General features: G+C 43.3%; 2 protein-coding genes across 3 annotated transcripts in view; one reads left to right on the top strand and one right to left on the bottom strand.

Moving 5' to 3' along the window:
- LOC113074528 (nuclear export mediator factor Nemf-like) overlaps nucleotides 1-3,975 on the bottom strand; it is a 10,368-nt gene extending 6,393 nt beyond the window's left edge. Inside the window, exons 1-13 of the mRNA XM_026247372.1 lie at nucleotides 3,797-3,975; nucleotides 3,609-3,677; nucleotides 3,319-3,421; nucleotides 3,101-3,226; nucleotides 2,823-2,971; nucleotides 2,678-2,745; nucleotides 2,492-2,581; nucleotides 2,330-2,403; nucleotides 2,175-2,245; nucleotides 2,008-2,083; nucleotides 1,269-1,409; nucleotides 206-414; nucleotides 1-129 (exon numbers count right to left, since the gene is read on the bottom strand). The exon at nucleotides 1-129 is cut by the window's left edge and continues 63 nt beyond it. Of these exons, the coding sequence (XP_026103157.1) occupies nucleotides 1-129; nucleotides 206-414; nucleotides 1,269-1,409; nucleotides 2,008-2,083; nucleotides 2,175-2,245; nucleotides 2,330-2,403; nucleotides 2,492-2,581; nucleotides 2,678-2,745; nucleotides 2,823-2,971; nucleotides 3,101-3,226; nucleotides 3,319-3,421; nucleotides 3,609-3,677; nucleotides 3,797-3,855 (1,364 nt within the window). The 5' untranslated portion in view covers nucleotides 3,856-3,975. The remainder of the gene's footprint in view (nucleotides 130-205; nucleotides 415-1,268; nucleotides 1,410-2,007; nucleotides 2,084-2,174; nucleotides 2,246-2,329; nucleotides 2,404-2,491; nucleotides 2,582-2,677; nucleotides 2,746-2,822; nucleotides 2,972-3,100; nucleotides 3,227-3,318; nucleotides 3,422-3,608; nucleotides 3,678-3,796) is intronic.
- Nucleotides 3,976-3,981: 6 nt separating this feature from the next.
- Nucleotides 3,982-16,520, top strand: LOC113074532 (MAPK/MAK/MRK overlapping kinase). Of its 2 annotated transcripts, none has more exons than XM_026247376.1 (12): nucleotides 3,982-4,208; nucleotides 4,506-4,620; nucleotides 6,675-6,764; nucleotides 6,848-6,918; nucleotides 6,989-7,067; nucleotides 12,751-12,799; nucleotides 12,892-13,070; nucleotides 13,154-13,255; nucleotides 13,571-13,744; nucleotides 13,826-13,946; nucleotides 15,364-15,555; nucleotides 15,642-16,520. In XM_026247376.1, the coding sequence occupies exons 1-12, from the start codon at nucleotides 4,148-4,150 to the stop codon at nucleotides 15,711-15,713; spliced, it is 1,305 nt and encodes a 434-aa protein (XP_026103161.1). In that variant the 5' UTR covers nucleotides 3,982-4,147; the 3' UTR covers nucleotides 15,714-16,520. The 2 variants fall into 2 exon arrangements, with proteins under 2 accessions (XP_026103161.1, XP_026103162.1); XM_026247377.1 differs by lacking the exon at nucleotides 3,982-4,208 and adding an exon at nucleotides 4,215-4,441.
- Nucleotides 16,521-16,603: the final 83 nt, after the last annotated feature.

Below are 16,603 nucleotides of genomic sequence, written 5' to 3'. Positions count from 1 at the left end.
TCGAATTTTCCTTTCTGTCTTTTGTCTTTGTTCTTACCCTTTTTCCCCGTCTGTGCTTCTGATGTCTCCGCAGGCTTCCTGGCGTCCGTGTCTTCTGCTTCTCCTTCCTCTGAACCAGCGTACGGGTTTCTGAAAGGGAGACGAGGATCCAGTAAGACGAAGACATCATGAAGAGGAATCTGATGCTGTGTGTGGAAGCGCTCACTTCAGGAGCATGGTGATGTGATTGCTCTGCAGCTTGAGCTCTTTAATGGCACAGGCCACAGGATCTCCGGCCGCCTGAGCCTCCTTCACGATCTGACCGATCTCGGCCCAGTCCACCTGATTGGCCAGAGCGCTGCGCACCACCTGAAGAGCTCGGTCCACTATGTGAAGGTTCATCTCCACCAGCTCTCCCTTCAGACGGTCCACTTCCTACAACAGCAGACAAAACCAGATCTTCTAGAGCAGGAGACAATCTGAGTTAGTTCTGTTCCCGCTCCAACACACTCACACACACACACTCACTCATGCATACTCACACACACTCACTCACACACACACACACACTCACTCATGCATACTCACACACTCACAAACACACACTCACTCATGCATACTCACACACTCACAAACACACACTCACTCATGCATACTCACACACACACACTCACTCATGCATACTTACACACACTCACGCATACTCACACACACTCACTCACACACACACTCACTCATGCATACTCACACACTCACAAACACACACTCACTCATGCATACTCACACACTCACAAACACACACTCACTCATGCATACTCACACACTCACAAACACACACTCACTCATGCATACTCACACACACACACTCACTCATGCATACTTACACACACTCACGCATACTCACACACACTCACTCACACACACACTCACTCATGCATACTCACACACTCACAAACACACACTCACTCATGCATACTCACACACTCACAAACACACACTCACTCATGCATACTCACACACACACACTCACTCATGCATACTTACACACACTCACGCATACTCACACACACTCACACACACACTCTCTCTCTCTCACACACACACACACACTCTCTCTCTCTCACTCTCTCTCACACACACACTTTAGCTGGATCAGGTGTGTGTAATTAGGGTTGGAGCTAGACTCTGACCCTGTTCTAGTGGAGTATATTCACAGTTTAGAGACTATATGACAGTGAAGTGAGTCATGACACAAACACTGTTTAACTGTTGCTCTCTGTCTGCGTGACCTGAGCCTGATGAAGCGCCTCCAGCCGCTGCTCGTGATCTCGTCTCACGTTGTCCAGCTTCTTCAGCGCGTGCTTCTCCTGCTGCAGCGCTTTCACGTCCAGCTTCTGACTCTCCATCTTAGAGAAGAACTCATCGACTGCCTGAGATCCAAACCAGACGCCGAGACACACAGACGAAAGAAGACTGCGTTCTTAACTCTTTTTACAAAAACAGCCTTGAATAGTTCTGCTCTAAACCACTAGAAATATCTGCTTCTGTGCCTTCTGACCACACGGCAAACACTGCTCTTCTTCCTCGGTGGGTTTGCCTTGTTTTCAGATGATTAAATCAAGATACGTTTGGAGAAGCACAGTGACAGAAAATAAGAAGTCTTGTTCTCTGCAAAACTGATCAACATGGAGTGGGTTTATGATTAAAGCATCAAAAATCTGCTAATAGGGTTAGAAAAATAAATTAATTCAAAAGGAAAGTTTTCTGACCTCACCGACAGATATTTGTTATTGTTTCAATCATAATCTCACTTAATTTTGTACAATTTGTCAAGAATTCATTTACATTAGCATCAGTAAAGATGTCTTGATTTTAGGGTTAGGGTTAGATATTTGTAAAACAAGACAAAGATTCAGAGGAAGACAAGTCTTAGTTTAAATGAATGTTTATGATACCTATATATATATTTTTTTAAATGAGAAACATCTTGCCGATTCTGATTTAGGCCATTAACACACGAGCACAAACCTTGTTAAAAGACTCTAACTCAACAGAGCGGCTTTTTTCATGCTGACAAAACAGAAATGGATGAAATTCTTCATATCTGTTAAACAACAGAGGATTCATTATTGCACAGTAAAGCTCTGTTTATCAACAGTGTTATGAATATGATGGAGGAAAGAAGATCATCATACGTCAGCAGCTCTTCCTCAGCTTCATCTGGACACATGCTGGGCTTCTTCTCACTTTTCTGAATGATGTAGCCCTGAGAGTGGACAGACGTGAACAGACGAGCGTTCAGACACAGGTTAGGAGTATGTTCTCTTCATCGTTCATAAGACACACTCACTCTTCCGCTGAAGTTGGCCGTTTTCTCCATATAGTCTTCAGCCATCTGCAAGGCCTCCAGGATCTTCGGACTTACTGCAAAAGACAAAGTGACCATCTGATTGCTTCTGGATCTTCTCAAAGCGGTGCCTGCACTGGTACATGATGTTCAGGAGGATCTTACCCTGCGTGACTTCAGACTGGCTGTCCACTTTACAGAGGCCTGGTAACCCGACCGCCATGAGACAGTGTTCGATGAGCGAGCCGCCGTACGCTGCACAAACACACAACATGATCAGCACAGCCTGTGTGTGTGTGTGTGTGTGTGTGTAACAGTCCTTTACAATGACACATAAAGCACGTGACATACGCAGGTGAGGATTCAGAATCCTTTTCACTTGTTCTCCGCTCTGAGCTGCAGACAGGATCTCCGTGAGCCTGAGAAGAGAAACACGAGCCGTGGTCATCCGTCATGATAAACACACAGCTGTACACGCGTGTGGCGTGACGTGTACCTGGCCAGGCTGATGAGCGGCTCCTGCGGTCTGGCGTTCTCCACGGGATACCGCTCCCTCACAGCGATCTTCACGTCCTCGGCCTCAGCGGTGCGGAAGCGCAGAAGATTCAGGATCATGAACTGATGGTCCGTCAGGATGATGTTTCCCTGAGAACACACACACACACACACACACATATATATATCAGTGATTCTGGAACGTTCTGCAGCTGCTGTGTGTGATGGTAACTCAGTTGTTGTCAGGGACAGTGTTGATGAAGTGAATGAAGCTCTTACTCGGTCGTACAGCTCCAGGATCAGATGATACGCTGCCTCGTCCGATCCGAACTGAATGTCCACGATTCTGTCCACACCCAGCTGCTTGACGTGCACCAGACGCCTGGACTTCAGGTGCTTCCGACACTGACAGGATCACACACACACACACACACACACACTCAGTGAAACCAGTTATGGGCTTATGGATTACTGTTAATAATGATGAGATTCTGTACCTTCATGGCGAATCCAGACGGCATCATGTTCTTGGGCCAGTCAAACTCAGTGCAGTGGATCCTGATGCCAGACTCGATCAACAGCACCGCTTTACAGTCCGGCCTGAGACACAGCATCACACACGTGTGTGTCATACATACAGCATCACACATTTATAGCTTACTGTACTTCAATTCTGTCTCTTCCCCACAAGTGTTGTCAGTAAAGAAGTGTGTGTGTGTGTGTGTGTGTGTGTGTGTGTGTGTGTGTGTGTGTGTGTGAATAGTGTGTGTGTGTGTGTAAGACTCACTTCTGCAGCTTGATCAGGTATGTTTTAGTATCGATGTCATAGACGTTGTTGACTCTCATCCCGACACACCTGTGAACACACACACACACACACACACACACACACACACGCATCATCATCAGTTTTATTAATACAACAGGTAAACCTGATCACAACAATCACATTACTGACGATATTACAGTTCTTACTTCGCATTGATTTCTGCAATCACCGCCCTAATATCCACCGTGTTAAACCTGCTCTTCATGATTGATTATGAATTATGAAAACAAACTCTAAGTTCACACATCTGACACGACGGGCTCCGCGCTGATTGTGCGCATGCGCATCTGTCTGTCTACGGAAGCCTGTTTGCGTTTTTTCCGGAACGAGCCGTAAATACAATAATTTTACACGATTGAAAAAAAAATCAAACAGAACGATATTTAAACCCGATAATAGTAATAATTATGATGATAATAATAACACAGATGTAAAACACGACGTGGTGATGCGACAGCTGTTCGGTTTATTTATTTAGATTCACGAAACGCGTTGAAATGAGTCTGGAGCGGGAACGCACTCGATCCGAGCACAAGACTCTGTCTCTGTCACACAGAGGTGAGGATTAATCTGAGATATCGATGATATGAATGTGATATTAACGGTGATCGGTGAAGAGCGCGACCTCTGGCTGCGGGTCAGGGTTCAGGCGCGCGTCGTTGCCATGGAGACCGAAGGCGCTGACGCTTCACCGATCGATGAAACGAATCTGTAGCGAATCAAAGCTTGTTTTTGTTCTGATTAAAGGAGAATCAAAGCTGACATGCGACGGAACGCCTGAGGAATGAACAGTAAGAGCCGCTTCTGTACGCTCTGCTGATCATCTTTCATGTGTTTCACTCCGATTTGCTGTAGATTACAGAACCATCCGGAAGATCGGAGAGGGAACGTTTTCTGAAGTTATGAAGGTCCAGAGTCTGAAGGACGGAAAACTTTACGCCTGTAAAACCATGAAACAACCCATCGAGAGGTATGACGTCACTAGTCACTGACCGTGATCTCCGGGTCACATGTTTAACCCTCGTAGTGTGTGTGTGTGTGTGTGTGTGTGTGTGTGTGTGTGTGTGTGTGTGTGGTGTGCGCTGACGCTGTATCAGTCAAGTCACCTTTATTTATATAGCGCTTTTAACAATACAAATTGTAACAAAGCAACTGAACAACATTCATTAGGAAAACGGTGTCAATAATGCAAAATGATAGTTAGAGGCAATTCATCATTGAATTCAGTGATGTCATCTCTGTTCAGTTAAATAGTGTCTGTGCATTTATTTGCAATCAAGTCAATGATATCGCTGTAGATGAAGTGACCCCAACTAAGCAAGCCAGAGGTGACAGCGGCAAGGAACCGAAACTCCATCGGTGACAGAATGGAGAAAAAAACCTTGGGAGAAACCAGGCTCAGTTGGGGTCAGTTCTCCTCTGACCAGACGAAACCAGTAGTTCAATTCCAGGCTGCAGCAAAGTCAGATTGTGCAGAAGAATCATCTGTTTCCTGTGGTCTTGTCCTGGTAGTCCTCTGAGACAAGGTCTTTACAGGGGATCTGTATCTGGGCTCTAGTTGTCCTGGTCTCCGCTGTCTTTCAGGGATGTAGAGGTCCTTTCTAGGTGCTGATCCACCATCTGGTCTGGATACGTACTGGATCCGGGTGACTGCAGTGACCCTCTGATCTGGACACAGACTGGATCTGGTGGCCACGGTGACCTCGGAATAAGAGAGAAACAGACTAATATTAGCGTAGATGCCATTCTTCTAATGATGTAGAAAGTACATCGGGTGTTATGGGAAGTGTTTCCGGTTCCGGTTTACCTAATTAATGCAGCCTAAAAATCCTTTAACGGATTTGGATATTAAAAGCATATTAGTATGTTATGTGTATGCCAGGTTAAAGAGATGGGTCTTTAATCTAGATTTAAACTGCAAGAGTGTGTCTGCCTCCCGAACAATGTTAGGTAGGTTATTCCAGAGTTTAGGAGCCAAATAGGAAAAGGATCTGCCGCCCGCAGTTGATTTTGATATTCTAGGTATTATCAAATTGCCTGAGTTTTGAGAACGTAGCGGATGTAGAGGAGTATAATGTAAAAGGAGCTCATTCAAATACTGAGGTGCTAAACCATTCAGGGCTTTATAAGTAATAAGCAATATTTTAAAATCTATACGATGTTTGATAGGGAGCCAGTGCAGTGTGGACAGGACCGGGCTAATATGGTCATACTTCCTGGTTCTAGTAAGAACTCTTGCTGCTGCATTTTGGACTAGCTGTAGTTTGTTTACTAAGCGTGCAGAACAACCACCCAATAAAGCATTACAATAATCTAACCTTGAGGTCATAAATGCATGGATTAACATTTCTGCATTTGACATTGAGAGCATAGGCCGTAATTTAGATATATTTTTGAGATGGAAAAGTGCAGTTTTACAAATGCTAGAAACGTGGCTTTCTAAGGAAAGATTGCGATCAAATAGCACACCTAGGTTCCTAACTGATGACGAAGAATTGACAGAGCAGCCATCAAGTCTTAGACAGTGTTCTAGGTTATTACAAGCAGAGTTTTAAGGTGCTATAATTAACACCTCTGTTTTTTCAGAATTTAGCAGTAAGAAATTACTCGTCATACATTTTTTTATGCATTCCATTAGTTTTTCAAATTGGTGTGTTTCACCGGGCTGCGAGGAAATATAGAGCTGCGTATCATCAGCATAACAGTGAAAGCTAACACCATGTTTCCTGATGATATCTCCCAAGGGTAACATATAAAGCGTGAAGAGTAGCGGCCCTAGTACTGAGCCTTGAGGTACTCCATACTGCACTTGTGATCGATATGATACATCTTCATTCACTGCTACGAATTGATGTGTGTGAGTGTGTGTGTGTGAAAGAGAGATATTGAGTGTGTGTGAGAGAGAGAGTGTGTTTGTGTGTGTGTGAGGGATAAAAACACTGTTTTTCTTGTTCTCTGCTGCCATTCTGACTCAGTGGTCTGGTTACAGTAATACTGTGTGTTGAATGTGTTGATTGTTGTCAGTGTGGATCAGGCTCACAGTCTCAGGGAGGTTCAAGCCATGAAGCGTTTGGGTTCCCATCCCAACATCCTGCAACTTCATGAGCTCGTTTAGTGAGTATTAATGATCAGCTCGGTTCTAAATGAGTAAATGAACATTAATATGTGCTGAACTGAACACACACTCTGGTTTACAGTGATAAAGACACAGGAACGCTGTCACTCATCTGTGAACTCATGGACATGAACATATACGAGTTTATTAAAGGTACGGTACGGTGTTTGCTGTGGTGAACTTCTTTACACGGCAGTAAATATATCTTGTGATCCTACTCCAGGCCGCCAGTGTCCTCTAGCAGAGAGTAAAGTCAAGCACTACATGTTCCAGCTGTGCCGCTCTCTGGATCACATGCACAGGTGAAGCTCCTGAACACTCACACTCACTCACACACGCATAGACACGCCCACACTCACACACACACACACTCACACTCACTCACACACGCATAGACACGCCCACACTCACACACACACATACACACACACACTCACACTCACTCACACACGCATAGACACGCCCACACTCACACACACACACACACACACACACTCACACTCACTCACACACGCATAGACACGCCACACTCACACACACACATACACACACACACTCACTCACACACGCATAGACACGCCCACACTCACACACACACACACACACTCACTTACACACTCACACACATAGACACGCCCACACACTCTCTCTCTCACACACACACACACACACACACACACGCATAGACACGCCCACACTCACACACACACACACACACTCACACACGCATAGACACGCCCACACTCACACACACACACACTCACTTACACACTCACACACATAGACACGCCCACACTCTCACACACACACTCACACTCACTTACACACTCACACACATAGACACGCCCACACTCTCACACACACACTCACACACATAGACACGCCCACACTCACACACACACACACTCACACTCACTTACACACTCACACACATAGACACGCCCACACTCTCTCTCTCACACACACACACACTCACACACATAGACACGCCCACACTCACACACACACACACACTCACACTCACTTACACACTCACACACATAGACACACCCACACTCTCTCTCACACACACACACACGCCCACAATCTCACACACACACACACTCACACTCACTTAAGCCCCTTTCACACTGCCATTCCTGCAAATACAGGGGTAAAGTGTTCCTGTAATTGTTTCCTGGTTGCTAGATTTGGCACTTTCACACTGCCAGTGATGACCCGGTATATGTGCGTGCTTTCACACACAACCCTTGAAGATCCGGTAACGACACGTGACATCAGCGCGTGACGTGTAATGTACGAGTCGACAAAGCTTGGCACGTTATACTTTAACTGAAGCAAGCAAACGATCTCAGTGTCAGCGCGGAAAGTGAGGAACTAACTGATCTCTGCTTCGTTACAGTTTGCACATATGTTTTCGTCGCGAATGTTGATCTTCCTTCAAAACAGCCGGTAAAAAAGTGGCGCGATAACGCGCGTCATCACTTCGATACCGAATTAGATCTGGCTTTTGTTCACACAGCGCTCGTTCCGGATCGATTACCGCAATGTTACTATGTCCCCGACCCGGGTTCGATTCGGTAATCAATTCCGGGACGTGGTTGCTTTCACACAGAAGGCGACCAGGCAATGTTACGGGAATATTGCGGGTCCGACGTGCAGTGTGAAAGGGGCTTTACACACTCACACACATAGACACGCCCACACTTTCTCTCACACACACACACACGCCAGAGGGGTTACCAGGATGTCATGTTTGGGGGGGCATTTGGCTTGTTTGGGGGGGCAACATAGACAACTGAAAATATCGGCACAAAATTAAGCTATATTACACACAATCTTTTTTAATGCATATCTTTTTCTAAGCCAGGAACCCAGAGATAGGCACAGGGCCCCTATTAGACTAAAGGGCTGTCACATAAAAGTTAAACCAGGTCAACAGATATAACAGATTCATATATATAACAGATCACGGTGTTTGCCTGATAATGAGTGACAGGTGTTTGCTTGTGAGAAGACGTGTTACACAAGTAGGTTACCGAGAAGGACAAGAGAGTTCTTTAAATGAATCTTACATCACATTTGTATAGACAGGAGGTTAATTAATTTGTTTCTTCTTTTAAGCTGGTCCAGAAGTAGATGCTACTTTTAGGGCTGAAATGCTTCATGAATTACTCCTAGTAAAACACATTAGCAGTCATTATTTGTAGGAGTTTCTCTTAAATTCACCAGTTAGGAGCTACTTGTAGCCTCTTATAAGTTTCTTTGTGAATGCGGCCCCAGGTAAAAAATTTTTTTTTGATATTCTCATTTGAACAGTATGAGAACAGTATTTGAATGTTATTCTCTGGTTGTTAGTGGCTTTGGATAAAAGTGTCTGCTAAATGAATAAATGTAAACCATGTAGGCCTAGAAATATATTAGGCTACAGGGTGTCAGGAGATTTAGAGAGTTGAAATAATAGCTATTTTTGTAAAACTATAAGAATTTCAATTATGATATTATTAGCAGAGGCAACATAACTTTTTTTATATATATATATATATATATATATATATATATATATATATATATATATTAGTGGTGCTTGCCATAGGCAAATATTATTATTATTTTATGGGGGGTTGGAGTCTGTATGGGTTTGGTCTCCCTCAGGGGTGGGTGATATAATAAATGGTATTTTCAGAAATACCATGATTTTATCATATTTGTCATGTTGGTTTTTCTATTTTGCTAGCTGTTTGAGCATCACAGCCAAACTAATTTACCTATTATAAAGCCTTTTAAGGTAACAAAATATGAAAGAGTGTGGCAGATATTTAAGCCAAAGTGCATGGATTAAAATCTTTGTCATTATTTTATCTTTGTTATTAAAAAATGAGAACAAAGATAAACATTATAAATACAGATATTATACAAATAAAGTGCTTCATTTTCAGGTACAAGGGGTGTATTTAGCAGGAGCATTAAAAAAATTAATGAACAAATATAAAAATAAAAACTATATACACTGATTCCTATTAAAGCAACTGAATTAAAGTTTTTCAGTCACGAGTATAGAGTATTGATTTTTCTCTGTGTGTTTGTTGTTTCATTAACATATAATTCACCCAAAAATTTAAATAGTGAAGAAAAAAAATCTGAATGAGACTTCCACAGTAATTTCCCCCCTACTATAAAAGTCAATGTGGAGCAGCAACTGTTTGGTTATCCTTATTTTTCAAAATATCTTATTTTGCTTTCAGCACAAGAAAGAAGTTAATATAGGTTTTGGACAACATGTGAGTGTATAAACAATGACAGAAATAAATTTTAGGGTGATCTATCCCTTTAATTCACACGGCAGCATGTAGCCTATTGTCCCTTTAAGACCTGAGCGCCTCTAATATTCATATATGCATCTGTTTATTTCAGTTGTTTACTTTCATTTTAAACATAGTCTATACATAAACCTTGTGTGTTTTGACAGTATTAGCACAAAACATAACTTAGCAATCACATCAGGCTCAGTTCGAAGGTCTTTTTCGTTTTCGGGCCGCACTTTGTGCTCAGAAAACCGCACGTCAGAAAGGACACGAACGAATTAAACGTTTAAATAACCAGTAAGGATTTAGACATATGCAAAAAAAATGTGAATGAGTTAACTGTGATGTTAATGTATGTCGCAGTATATTAATCCCGCTGGGCCAGAACTGCAGCTGAAAGAATGTGCGCAGCACACAATGCAATGATATTTCTTCGAAAGCAGATTGTAGAGACATTTTTATCGCCCACAACCAAAACTATTAACATCCTACCCTCGGCAGAAATCGAGGACAAAATCAAGCTGTTCAGCTGTCAATGCACTTCGATCCAATACGCTGTTTTGGGTTGGCAAATCTCATTTTTTTGCCACCCTTCTGGACACGCCACTGCTTTAAAGTTCTGCCAGGTAAACATTTCAATTAGCGTTCTGTTCTCACATGATGCACTTTTTCTGAGCGCGTACCCCCGAAGCGCGCACTGTCAAACAGCGCCAAACTGGATTTTTGTTGGATCAGACCCATCTGCAAGCTATGGAAAAATATGCACAAAACAATCCACTTTAAAGTTTTAATTTATCTTCAGAGGGACAGATAATTTCTCAGGGGAGGCAAGGCTTATCCTAGGGGAGGCATTGCCTCCCCCAGCCTCCCCCTAGACACGCCCCTGACACACGCCCACAATCTCACACACACACTCACACTCACTTACACACTCACACACATAGACATGCCCACACTTTCTCTCACACACACACACACACACGCCCACAATCTCACAAACACACACACACACACACACACACTCACTTACACACTCACACACATAGACATGCCCACACTCTCGCGCACACACACACACACACACACACACACACACACTCACTTACACACTCACAAACATAGACATGCCCACACTTTGTCTCACACACACACACACGCCCACAATCTCACACACACACACACACACACACACACACTCACTTACACACTCACACACATAGACATTAGGGGTGTCAAAATTAATCGTTTCTACGGTGCATCGCGATGCAGACGAGGACGATTCGGTTTCGGTTCAGTAATAGCCCATAACCGGTTATAATGTACTACTGACGCATTTCTGACGTCAGCACCGCGTGCTCAGTCGCGGCATACAATGGCAGAGGGAGGCGAAACGCCTGAGCGTGCAATAAAAAATGCTCCAACCACTTTAAAAGCCGACATTTGGGCACATTTCGGCTTTTATCAACAACGCGTTAAGCACGACCTTGACAAGACACACGCTGTGTGCAAATTATATCACGCAAAAATAAAATATGCAGGGGGTAATACCACCAACATGAGAAACCACGTCAGTCGTCTTCACCCCGAGCTGCAAACGCCTGTCAGTGCCATTGTGGATCCAGCTCAGCCAAAAATTGATCAACTTATATCAACGTTGCCGCCAAACTCAGTGAGAGGGCAGAGAATTACCAGAGCAGTGGCATCTTTTATTGCAAAGGATATACGGCCCTTTTCTGTAGTGGAAAACGGCTCATTACATTAGCGATGACTGGAAGATTTTGTCTCATGTGCTGCAAACGAGGGCCGTTTATGAGTCTCACACGGGTGCTCATCTGGCAGAGCTACTGTCTCATGTCGTGGATGAATGGCAGCTATCACATAAGGATGTAGTGCTTGTAACAGATAATGCGTCGAACATGATCGCCGCAGCTCAATTCGGAAAATTCCCTCACGTAACATGCTTCGCGCATACGCTGAATCTGGCATCCCAGCGCGCGCTTAAAGTGGGCGCGCTCTCCAGGATTTTGGGCAGAATTGGGCTGAATCACAGTGCAGTAATTTAATTTCATGTTTATACATTTGTCAATATTTAAATGTTTTACAAGAAAGTACACTGCACTATATAAGTATTTAAGTACACTCCCTGCATTATGCACTTTTAGTACTTACATTTGTGTGTTCTAATCTAATGCTGCTGTTGTCTTCTGTGCCCAGACTTGAGTTTTATTTGATGTTTGATTCATTCAAGAAGCGTGTATCAGGTAAAATGAAAGGTTCAGTGCATATATCTGACTGCTTGTATTTATTGACAAAATTGTATACATGTGAAGCAAAATTGAAAAATAAGGATGCAGTGCATCATCAATGCATCGTGATGCATCGAGATAATTGAATCGAACTGAATCGATGACTTGATAATCGTAATCGAACGGAACCGTGAGACCAGTGTAGGTTCACACCTCTAATAGACATGCCCACACTCTCGCGCACACACACACACACACTCACTTACACACTCACAAACATAGACACGCCCACACTCTCTCTCACACACACACACACAATCACTTACACACTCACACACGCATAGATATGCCCACTCTCATACACACACACACACACATGCATCAGCCTCTTCCTGTGAACAGCATTGACGTTTATCTGTTCTTTCTGAATGCAGTCAAGGCATATTCCACAGAGACGTGAAGCCTGAGAACATCTTGATCAAAGTGAGGCCATCCAGACTGTGATTTTTTTAAATCATGATTTGTTTGTGACAATAAGTGTGCATATGTTCAGTCACTTCTGCTGTCGCTCACAGAATGATGTGCTGAAGCTGGCAGACTTCGGCTCCTGCAGGAGCATCTTCTCCAGACCTCCTCACACGGAGTACATCTCCACACGCTGGTACCGAGCACCCGAGTGCCTGCTGACCGACGGACACTACTCCCAGAAGATGGACGTCTGGAGCGCTGGATGTGTCTTCTTCGAGATCCTCAGGTGCTTCCATCATGCCGTGAGCAGTGTGCCGTTTGTTCCTTGACTTTGCTGTCTTGTCCTAATAATGTTTTCATGTCTTCTAGTCTGAGCCCTTTATTCCCTGGCCGGAATGAGTTAGACCAGGTCAACAAGATCCACGATGTGCTGGGCACGCCGGACATCAAGCTGCTGCAGAAGTTCAAACAGTGAGAACAAACTCATCAAGACAATATTTCAGATACTACTACATACCTCTGCACTGTACACATGTACACAGTCACATGTAGACACAGACCAGACACACATCAGACACAGACCAGACACATGCGACAGAAAAAGTGATTATGAATATCTGATGATGATTGCTCCCGACTGTGATGATGTGTAAAATAATCTGTAGTTGTAATCTGTATCATTTAGAAACTAATGCCATTATCAAAATGAGAGAATGCTTAATTACCCAAGAGTTAAATTTTTAGCTAAAATAAGGTTTAATTCATGGTGTCAATTTTGTGTTGAAGGTCTCGTGCGATGCGCTTTGATTTCCCTCCTCGCAAAGGCTGTGGGATTTCCCATCTGATCCCTCAGTGCTCTGCAGCTGCGCTGTCTCTGCTGCACCAGATGCTGACCTATGACCCCGAGGAGCGCATTAGCGCCCGCGCAGCACTGCAGCACCCCTGCTTCAGAGACCTGCGGTACAAACACACCTCCAGACTGAAAGCATTTTAAAGCATCCAGCACTGTCTGAGCTCTTTCTGTGGTGTGTTTCCCTGCAGGATGTCTGAGAGGAAAGCAGTGAGTCTGCGGAAGGCACTCGGAGCTGTAGAAGGAGAATCCAGCGGGATTCCTGCATCCGTGGATCAGCTGTGGAGAATCGCGCGGCAGGGAAGACGACAGGTACCTCTTCACAGCATGGCAGTTTATGTTAGACAAAATAAAATTCCTTTGTTTGATATAAATAATGCACTAACTGTTTTTTAAGAAAATTGAAAATGTAAATCCCGTGGCAAAACAAATAGAGACATCATTAGCATAGCTGCTGATCCAACAAAAGTAAAATTAATTATTTTAACCCAAGCTAAAGAATAAGAATGCACATTTGATCAGATGCAACTACACTCACAATTTAAGAGATGCATAATGCGAATTTCGAATGCTTGGCGAAAGAGATGTGTTTTTAATCTAGATTTAAACAGAGAGAGTGTGTCTGAACCCCGAACATTATCAGGAAGGCTATTCCAGAGTTTGGGAGCCAAATGTGAAAAAGCTCTACCTCCTTTAGTGGACTTTGCTATCCTAGGAACTACCAAAAGTCCAGTGTTTTCTGATCTTAGGGTGCGTGATGGGTTGTAGCGTGGTAGAAGGCTAATTAAGTACGCAGGAGCTAAACCATTTAGAGCCTTATAGGTAAGTAATGATAATCTGTAACTGATACGGAACTTAATAGGTAGCCAGTTTTACATTTTTAACACACTCTGTTAGCTTAGATACTTGGGAAGTTTCATCTGGTCTCGTTGAGATATATAGCTGAGTATCATCAGCATAACAGTGGAAGCTAATTCCGTTTATTTTTTATAAAATTACCAAGGGGCAACATGTATATTGAAAATAGAAGGGGACCTAGGACGGATCCTTGTGGCACTCCATATTTTACTGATGATAAATGAGATTACACCCCAATTAAATAAACAAAATGGTAGCGATCGGACAGGTGGGTTATAAACCATCTTAGAGCCTGTCCTTGAATACCTGTATAGTTTTGTAATCGATCTATGAGTATGTCATGATCTATGGTGTCGAACGCAGCACTAAGATCAAGTAAAACTAGAAATGAGATGCAGCCTTGATCTAACGCAAGGAGCAGCAAAATCTAGTCTGTGATCGATCTGAGCAAACACTGAAGCACTTGAGATTAATCACATACATGCAACATAAACAGCATTTTATAACTGCACAAAATAACTGGACAGGTGAACTGTTGTGAACGCACTCTTTCCATCACAATGAGCAAAAACACAATGAAGAAAGAAAACGTAAAGCATTTGAACCTGTAATGTAAAACATTGACCATTGCTCTCTCTCCTTCGACTGGAGGTCATTTTTGTTGTTGATTTCAATTAATACAAAAAAACCTTTGGATATTATTGAATTTTCAGTTATGTTTTGTCATCAGATAATGAACAGATTCATAAAATTCTATTTCAAATGGTTTTATCTTCTTTCATTGGAAAGAAATGTATTTTGACAGAGAAAGCAGTATAAAGAGTCAAATCTAAGCTCAGTTGTGATGAAATGTTTCAACTGTTCTCTGCAGCATCTCAAGTTCGCCGGTGACCCGCTCAGCCGACGAAACGCCTCGCATTTCCCTCTGGAGCTACCAAAACTCAATGTGGTGGGCCCCACGCCCAGCATCCCTTACCCAGTGTCCAGCTTCCCAGCGCTGACCGCTTCACACCGCGCCTCTCTGCCTGCCATCTCCAAGAAGTGCCACTCTCGTCTGGCTAAAGTAGTCACACCTTTACACCCGCTTCAGTCCTTTCATCTGATCTAGGACTGTCTTTGATCTGAATCTCTTTTCTTCTGATTTTAAAGCCCAAAGAAGAGCCACACCGTGTCAAGAGCTACTACATGCCTCCGCTGGAGCGCCGTCCAGACCAGTGCTGACCACTGAAGACATTCACACCCGCCGTCTGTCTCTGGTTCCAGTGGGCTGGCTTCAACAGACCAAAAACATCAAGAGTTAAATGTCACATTACATAATAAAAGTCACAAAGACACAAAGAAACATGCAGTTTTCAAACCAGTACAAGATGATATTTGCATGGGTTTCCTGGCTGACCATCTGTCTCAGATCATCTGACCTAACCGCAGTTTATTTGTTTCAGATGGTTGAAAGCAGATTCTATAGAAATGGATGTAACAAATGTAGAATGTGATTGTGCTGCTTTCCATGAGACCCAGAGCAGACCAATGAATCTCGAAACGAGACGGATTACAGCAGAGAGAGCACGTGCCATTCCAGCTGCGTATTCCTGGTGTTACTCTACTTTTATATTTGCACAGACTTTCGTGAATATTATGGGATGAAAGTTAAACAGGACCATGAGCAGCACTGGTTTGCTATTGAGAGACATTTCCACAAGTGGACTTCATAGTCGTGAATAAAGGTGTTTAACTGAACACTGCAGATAGCAATGCTTCGACAGCTCACTGTAGACATCTGATGTTTGTGATGCCTTTAAATGTCCTCGAACGCTAGCCGTCACGACACCAACACATCTTACCATTGGCCATAAACTCTAAATTATACCAGTATAAATAAAACATCTTAAATTAATTCCAAAAAGGGTCTTAGCAACAGAAGTGTCAAACATATTTAAAGGTTATGATTGTTGGTTTCACCTGCTGACGTACAGTAGAACTAAAATATATAAATTCTCCAAAATAGGACCAAAAAGGTTATTCAGTTTTCCTGGACCAGCGTGAAAAAGCACCAACCGTTATTAAATATGTGGTTTAGCTGGTTAAAGTAAACTAGTACAGACAAGGACCAT

This window comes from Carassius auratus, unplaced genomic scaffold (assembly GCF_003368295.1).
Source record: "Carassius auratus strain Wakin unplaced genomic scaffold, ASM336829v1 scaf_tig00014999, whole genome shotgun sequence".
In the NCBI taxonomy this organism is placed as follows: domain Eukaryota; kingdom Metazoa; phylum Chordata; class Actinopteri; order Cypriniformes; family Cyprinidae; genus Carassius; species Carassius auratus.
This window is presented reverse-complemented; position numbering and strand designations above follow the sequence as displayed.